The sequence below is a fragment of the Vicia villosa genome, linkage group LG3, assembly GCF_029867415.1.
Source record: "Vicia villosa cultivar HV-30 ecotype Madison, WI linkage group LG3, Vvil1.0, whole genome shotgun sequence".
In the NCBI taxonomy this organism is placed as follows: Eukaryota; Viridiplantae; Streptophyta; class Magnoliopsida; order Fabales; family Fabaceae; genus Vicia; species Vicia villosa.
The window spans coordinates 35,000,008-35,008,587 of NC_081182.1; the positions used below are offsets into that span (position 1 = coordinate 35,000,008).

The 8,580-nt window shown below is 26.6% G+C and overlaps 1 protein-coding gene across 1 annotated transcript; it reads left to right on the top strand.

The window, feature by feature from the left end:
• Positions 1-4,104: 4,104 nt before the first annotated feature.
• LOC131655388 (protein ECERIFERUM 2-like) lies at positions 4,105-7,555 on the top strand. The gene is made up of 2 exons (XM_058925272.1): positions 4,105-4,614; positions 6,411-7,555. The coding sequence occupies exons 1-2, from the start codon at positions 4,195-4,197 to the stop codon at positions 7,293-7,295; spliced, it is 1,305 nt and encodes a 434-aa protein (XP_058781255.1). The 5' UTR covers positions 4,105-4,194; the 3' UTR covers positions 7,296-7,555.
• The last annotated feature ends 1,025 nt before the right edge of the window (positions 7,556-8,580 follow it).

Here is an 8,580-nt window from a genome sequence, read left to right on the forward strand (position 1 = left end):
AGTTCGTGATTTGTAACATAGCTTCTCATCAGAACTTCATATTTATAGGCGTTTGAGAAGATGACCGTTGGGAGCAATTAATGCTTTGCGTATTCCATACAACATTGCATTTAATGTTTCACTCTTTTGTCAACTACCTCGAGCCTTGCTTTCACTGTGTCTACTGACGTTGCCTTTAATAGCTTTTAACGTTCCTTTTGTCAGTCAGCGTAGCCTGCCAGCTAGTACTTGCTTCTGATCTGATGTTTGTGTGAACAACGTTTGAATATCATCAGAGTCAAACAGCTTGGTGCAGAGCATCTTCTTGTCTTCTGACCTTGAAGTGCTTCTGAGCGTGATACCATGAGAACTTCAGTGTTTCTGCTTCTGATCTCAAGTCCTTCTGATGCTTCCATAGACCATGTTCTGATTCTGCTTGACCATCTTCTGATGTCTTGCCAGACCATGTTCTGATGTTTGGTGCTGAACCTTCTGAGTCAGTGCTTCTTGCGCTAATTTTGTGCATACTCTTTATATAATTCCTGAAATGGAAATTGCATAGTATTAGAGTACCACATTATCTCATACAAAATTCATATACATTGTTATCATCAAAACTAAGAATATTGATCAGAACAAATCTTGTTCTAACATGATCGTCCGTTTAAAACCTCAAACAACCCTTACATTGTCTCTAAACACTATTGCTAAATCTATCAATTCATTTCTACACCTAAATATCGAATTCTAATTCGATTTTACAAATACTCTAAAATTAATCTAAATGTCAAAAACTTACCGGTTAAATAAATATAGGAACTGGATGGAAGCTGATACTTGAGTTAACAACGTCTTCCGAACTCGGGATAAAGAAATACGTCAATTTGAAATTTGAAGGTTGAGAGAGTTTGAGTTTGAAAATGTGAAGAGTGAGGGAGGGGAAAGGTTTAGCGCGAGTTATAACGTCAAACCTTTTCGTAGTTGCATCTATGGAAGTCTTATGTAAGTACATCTACGGAACAAAACAACGTTAAACAAAAAAAGGGTGCTTCCGGAGATGCATCTACAGAAGCACGAGGACAGTTTTGTCAATTCGGTGGTGCGCCTCATACCTATGAGGTGGATTAAGAAATCTTCACAAAATTTAACCAAATCATATTGATCTTTTTATTAATATATTTTTTAAAACGGTTTTTTTCCTACTTTTAAATCGTCATTGGATTGACACGTTTTTTAAATACTAAATTAATTTTTTTTTCATTTTTAAATAATTTTGATTTAATAATATCCAAAAAGTCAAAACTATTTCTTAAAAGGAATCGAATTTGAAACTTTTAAACAATATCTTAAGTCTTTACCACTAGACCAATATGTAATTCCCTAGATTTCTAATAATATTAAATAATTCTGAATTTAAAACAAAATTACAAAACTTGTACCAATGGGATCTCAAACCTAAGTCTGATAAATGATAATCATTTTACAACTAGACAAATCAATTTCTATTGTTAATATTCTTAATGATAAATATTTAACTTAATAATTTAGAAAAAACATTTACTTATTTCAAATAGCATACAAATAAATATTTACTAATTTAAAATAATACACAAATTTAAAAATAAAATGTAAATCATCAATATATTTAATCAATTAAAAAAAATTATCATATGTAATTGAAATTAAATAACACAAAAATAAATATTTACTAAATTTAAACTAATTCAAATTAAATAATAATTAATTAATTTAATAGTAATTCAAAATTAATTGTTAAAATATTTAATCAATTTAAATTAAATAATCAAATAATTTTTAAAATTATTTACTTAATTCAAACTAAATAGTGATCAATTAGTTTAATAGTAATTTAATTAAATATTTATTTATTTATTTCTATTTGATTAATTATATTTAAGGTTTATATTTTATTAATTTTATTTTTAAATTTTTGTATTATTTAAAATTAGTAAATATTTCTTTGTTTGTTATTTGAAATAAGTAAATGTTTGATCTGAGTTATTAACTTAAAATTCATTATTAAGAATATTAACAGTAGAAATTTATTTGTCTAGTTGGAAAATGATAATCATTTAACTTGAACGGACTTGGTTCGAGAGTCTATTGGTATAAATTTTATATTTTAGTTTTAAATTCAGAGTTATTTAATATTACTAGAAATCATAAGAATTATTTGTCATGAATGTACATTTGACTAGTGGTAAAGACTTAAGATGTTGGTTAAAGTCCTAGGTTCAATTCCATATAAAAACAATTTTAGCTTTTTATAATTGAAAAATTAATTTAGTATTTAAAAAATGAAAATAAAAAATAAAAGTCAATGTGACAGTCCGTCTCTATTAAATTTTGTAAGAAATTAAATCGAGTTTTTTTTATGAAGGACTAATTTAAATTGTGTAATTTTTATAAACGACTAAAATGGATCTTCAATCTTCTATTTATTTTTAAAATCATACAAAAAGTTCATATATAATAATTTGTTACATTTCTTAAATGACACATAATTTAAAAATGAACATTTGAATTTAAAACATGAAGTCTAATTACAAAAATATATAAAATAAAGGAGACCAAAATCATAATCAAACCTATAATTTATTATTATTTTTCAAACATGTTATTTATAACTACAAGTGTTTTAAAAACCAAACCGACCGATCGGATCAAAAACCGGTCAAATAATCGATCTGATTCAATTGCTGGATCGAATATGTCATTGAAACGGACAAAACTGATATGAATCGATCAAAACCGATGTAAATCGAAAAAAACGGCGATTTAAGTGTATTTTTAATTTTTTTTATTTTAAAAAAAATAAAAAATGTCATTTTGATTATGTTAATGAAAAATTAAAATACAAATAAAAGAAATAAGATAAAAAAATAAAAAATAAAAATAAAGATGTTGCGGATGTGGTTAATTTTGTTCAGATGATTTTAATATTGAAAAAAGAGATTCCAACATTCAAACAATTTTACCTTCCATGAAATTAAATTTAGTACTATTTTTCCTTCCAATTATACTTTGTAATTTTGTACTATTTTGTCATGTGTGATACATATGTTTAAAATTTGAATTTAAATTATGAATTTATGAATTTATTTATGGTATGATATTTTCAAAAAATTTAAGTGTTAGTTATATTTTGTAAAGACTTAATCATTCAGTTCGACAGGTTTTATATTTATATAGTTTTGTTATAACGACCAGTCTATTCAACCGAATTATCAGATTTAATCCGGTTTAGTCATGCGGTTCAACCAGTGACTCTGTGGTTCGACCAATAAACCAGTGACCCAATATCCTCACCGATTTGATGTCCGGTCATATTTTTAAAACATTAATAAATACTACCAATGTATCTTTAAATAATATGAAAATTTAAAATTATATATACAGTAGAAACTCTTTAAATTAATACTCGGTAAATTAATAAACTCTCTAAAATAATAAATTTGTCCGGTCCCGACTTGGGCCAATGTAAAAAATTGAAAAACTCGATAAAATAATAAGATAATAATTTTTCGGGAGATCCCTTTATAATTTTCGGTCCCAAGAAAATCATAAATTAATAATTCATAGAAACTGAACAAAATATATTACACTCTATTGAAATATAATTCAATAATTGTCTGTTTTACTTTAAAGTTCAAGTCTATTTGGAACTCATCTCTAACTTTTCTTATTGCATCCAATAGCATATGAACACAATAGTTACTAATTTACGTTGAGTCCTAAGGTTCGTTGCAACGTAATACTAGACATAGACTAATTTGCCTTTTTGTTTGGTATGTATAGTATAATTACTTAAAAACTCTTTAAAGTAATAATTATTAATTTATCGATAAATTAATAACTTTCTAAATTAATAAATTTCTCCGGTCCCGACATTATTAATTTAAAGAGTTTCTATGTATGTATAAAATAGACATGATAAATTTTACCAAAAAAATAAATAAATAGACTTGTTAAATTTGAGTCGGCACTTAAAATGAAAGCGAAGGGGAGGGAGATTTCATCATCAAAACATTGGATAAGAAGAGGGAGGTTGTATAGTAGTATTTCACCATCAAATGATTTCTCTATAAATATGAAAGAGGAACGTCTCAAGTCATACAACCAACCTACTATTCTCATCTGGCTTAAACTTACATTCTCTCTCTCTACCAATTATTAAGTCAATTATCTTTCAAAATGTCTCCACTACCAAATTTGGATACTTCCAGAATTTCAACGGTGGTTCCTGCAACTCCGCGAGGTGAAGAAAAAAGTGAGTATAACCTAAACTACATGGACTTGTTAATGAAACTCCACTATATTCGATCCATTCATTTATTCGATTCTGAAGCGGTTCAAGATCTCTCATTTTCCGATTTTAAACCGCCTATGTTTCCTTTGCTGGATTCATGCTCGCATGTTGCGGGTCGGGTTAGAATATCGGAATCGGGAAGACCGTTTATCAAGTGCAACGACGCCGGTGTTCGAATCGCGGAGTGGCAGTGTGAGAAAAGTTTGCGTGAATGGATGGATGAAAAGGAGTATTCCATTGATGGACTCGTACATGATCATGTGATTGGTCCTGATGTTGAGTTTTCTCCTCTGGTTTTTGTAAAGGTACGTAGTAATTACTACTATCATCCTCATCTCATCATGAATGAATCTGTCATATCACATATCACATATCACATACCTACTTTTTCATGCTTTCATTAGTTACTAAGTATTATATTCATCTTAGGAATATGATATTAATTGGAAATGAATAAAACTAAAATAAACAAATTGAAATTTTAATAGAGCAATTGATCTTAGATTTTATAAAACATTTTGATTTTATAAATATTCTAAAAAGTTTTTTTAACTCTGTTGAAATGTTATGTTAGCTTTTATATATATTTTTTTTTTGATAGAAATTGGTTATTCTCTATACAAATTTGTTATATCTCTCAAATAATTATTAAAAAAATATTTTAGTTGAAATTTAACTCATACAATTATTATTTTTCATAATTTTTTCTTATAAAATTTGTTTATTTATCGAATTTTTATCATATCCGAGAGCTATTTACCGAGATTAAGAAATTTACATGTATTTCTCTTTATTATCTATTTAGTCATAATAGCTTAATTAAAAATAATACTAATATTATTAACTTTTTAATATATTATTTTAAAATAAAGTTTTGCAATATATCTTTATATAATTAAAAGAAAAATAATAAGTATTTAAATTTATACTAAAATAAAATTATAAAGGTTATGATTATTGATTTAAGATATCATTATAAATTTCAATTGATTAGTTGAAAAGGTAAGTTTTGAATGGGTGACATTCAGCTCCAAAACTAAGGATTAAGTTATTGGACTGCACTGTAAGTTGTTTATTAAGTCGTTGGACTGCACATAACAAATTGTCTCCTAAAATTGAGGTCTTTATTTTTCTGAGACTATGGACTTTGAGCATATTTGTCTAGACCCAGGGCAGACTCTAATGAACAGCAAAACTCTTTTTTTTAAAAATTAACAGTACCGTAGTTAAGTGTTTTATATATAATTATTTATTATCAATTAAATTCTTATATTATAATATTTATTGTGAATTTAAATTTTTTATTTAATTGTTTACTGCCAAGTTAATCTTTAATTTTAATATTTAAAAACTAATATAAATAAAATTTGATTGTATAAATGATCTTATAGCACAAACTTATTTTTTCATGCTTTGATTAGTTATATCATCTTAGAAATATGACATTGGAAATAAATGTTATAACAAAAGATGAAATACATAAAATATTATCTTATAAATGTTATAACAAATTTTTGTTTCACAATTTTTTTTTTAAAGAATTTGACATATTTTAAAATAAAAATATGTAATAATATAAAAACTATCTTTAATAAAAGTTGGAACAAAGGAGTTCATAATTTGATTTATGTAAATAGTTATTAATTGAATAAATATGTTGAATTTGACACATATATATATAAATAGACTCTTGTATGTAACCATTAAAAAGTAAAAATAAAAGCAATATTAATTGTATTAATAAATTAAAAAAAAAAAGATAGTTTTTTATTATGAGTTCAACGGCTTTGAATTTTTTTTAAAATCAAAAGAATGGAAAATTCTTAGGTGGACACATACCTAAGAAATTGTTTTACACACAACCAATTACAGAATTTTAATTAAGTAAAAAAATAAATACTGATTTTTCTCTCTCCTTTATAATCTGAACCACCCCATGAATCCAATTAAAACCAAAATTAAAATAAAAATAAATTTAAAAAAGACTCTTTCTTATTGGTTGTGCCTAACAATGTGGATTTAGGGTCGTGTCCATGCAAGAATTGCTACAAAAGAAATTAGAAGTATGTGCTATAACCAATTATGCATGTTTTTATCACAGTTCACATACTTCAAATGTGGAGGACTCTCAGTTGGACTGAGTTGGGCTCACATCCTTGGAGATGCATTTTCAGCTTTTAACTTCATCACCAAATGGAGTCACACACTAGATGCTCAAGCTTCACCAAAATCTTTTCATATACCAAAAAATCTCACCAAACCTAAATTCTTATCAAATTCTATTTCTGATTATCCCATTTCTGTTAAAAAGGCAACACTTGTTGACAACTATTGGCTTCCTGCTAATGACAGTTATGTAGCTACTCACACTTTTTACATCACTTCCAAACAACTTCACCATTTGGCCACAACATTCACATCTACCAAAACCAGCACAAAATATTTTGAAATTGTTTCAGCTATGATATGGAAAAGTATAGCACAAATAAGAGGAGATTTTGGACCTAGGGTTGTGACAGTATCCACTACAAATATCTCTAACGGTGTTGAAAATGAATTTCCATCAAATGCTTTATTGTTGAGCAGAATTGAAACAAAAATTTCACCCGGTGAATCTAATCTATCAGAGTTAGTGAATCTGATAGCTGAGAATAAAATGAATGAGAATCATGTATTGGAAAAATTGTTGGAAGGAAGTGAAGGAAAAGGAGATTTTATTGTGTATGGTGCAAAATTAACATTTGTAGATTTGGAAGAAGGTGATTTTTATGGTGTGAAGATTAATGGAAAGAAACCTATAATGGTAAACTGTGATTTTCGTGGTGTAGGTGATGAAGGGGTTGTATTGGTTCTTCCTGGACCCGAAGATGATGATGGTAATAATGGAAGAATGGTAACAGTTTCACTGCCAGGAAAAGAACTCGACCAACTAAAATGTATACTAGAAAAGGAATGGGGTATACAATATTATTCACGTCTTGGATGATGATTTTATGAACGTGTAATGGGTCTATGTTGGAATTATTATTAAGTCCTACGCTTATTTGTTTTTGTTTGGTACCTCTACACATATATGTATGAGGGTTTAGTAAATTTATCTATTACAAATATTCATGGTCTTATTGTAAAAGTAATGTGATGTGGAAATCATTGAGGAAAGTATTGTGTTATGTATAATTTGAGTATGGTAAGATACTAAGATTAAATGGACAAAATACATGTAATTTTTATAAAAAAAAATTATTTGCTTGGGAAATGGATATTAAATATTTTATAGTTTTAAATGTGAGTATTGCTTTAATTACTAATTACTAATTTTATGTTTTTGAATTTTAATAGATCAAGTTCTTTTCTAAAAAAAAAAAAAAAACTTCAAAGATATTTATCACATCCAAAAAAACTCGTGCTAAATATAAACAAAAATAAAATACATATATATGTATATTGATATTCTTTAGAAAAACTTATAAAATAAGTCTACATTATGAAAAAAAAAACTATATAAAATTGGGGGCTAGGTCTAACCCAATAAAAAATAAAAAATAAAAAAATAATTAATAAAAAATTTCAAAAAATTACATAATTTTTTTATCCTTTCTAACTATGAGTCAATGTCCTATAAGTTTGTCGTCAATGTAACAAAAATACTTTTGACATGTTATTTTTTTTCTCTCAGAGATCACTCATGTTAAAAGAATTTCATCTATAGTAGAACAATTGTGCGAATATTTAGGTACCATTTGGCCTGACTTTTTATTGATTTATTTTCTAATTTAAAGGAGAAGGAGGACCAAACAGTATTTAGAAAAAATTTCTTATAAAAAAGTGACTTTATTTTAAGAATAAAAATATAATTCAAGGAGTTTTTATTAAAGTTGTTGAAAGTTACTTAATAATAACTTTTCGAGTGAAGGTTCATTGTAGATTGTAGTCCCTCACAAAAATAAAAGTCCATATTAAATCCCTCACAAAATTTAACCTAGTCATGTTAGTCCCTCTACTAATATTTCTTTCAAATTGTTTTTTTTTACTTTTGAATTGTGACTGGACTACTACTGAAGACCTATTTTAGTCCCTCACAAAAAAGGAAAAGTCCAAATTATTCCCTGAGAAAAAAAGTCTCTATTTAATCCCTTATAAAGTTTAATCAAGCCATGTTAGTCCATCTTTTAGTAATTTTTTCAAATCGATTTTTTCTTATTTTTAAACTATGACTGAACTCCTATTTTACGACTGTTGATTTAAAATCATTTGTGAAGGAATTATAGATA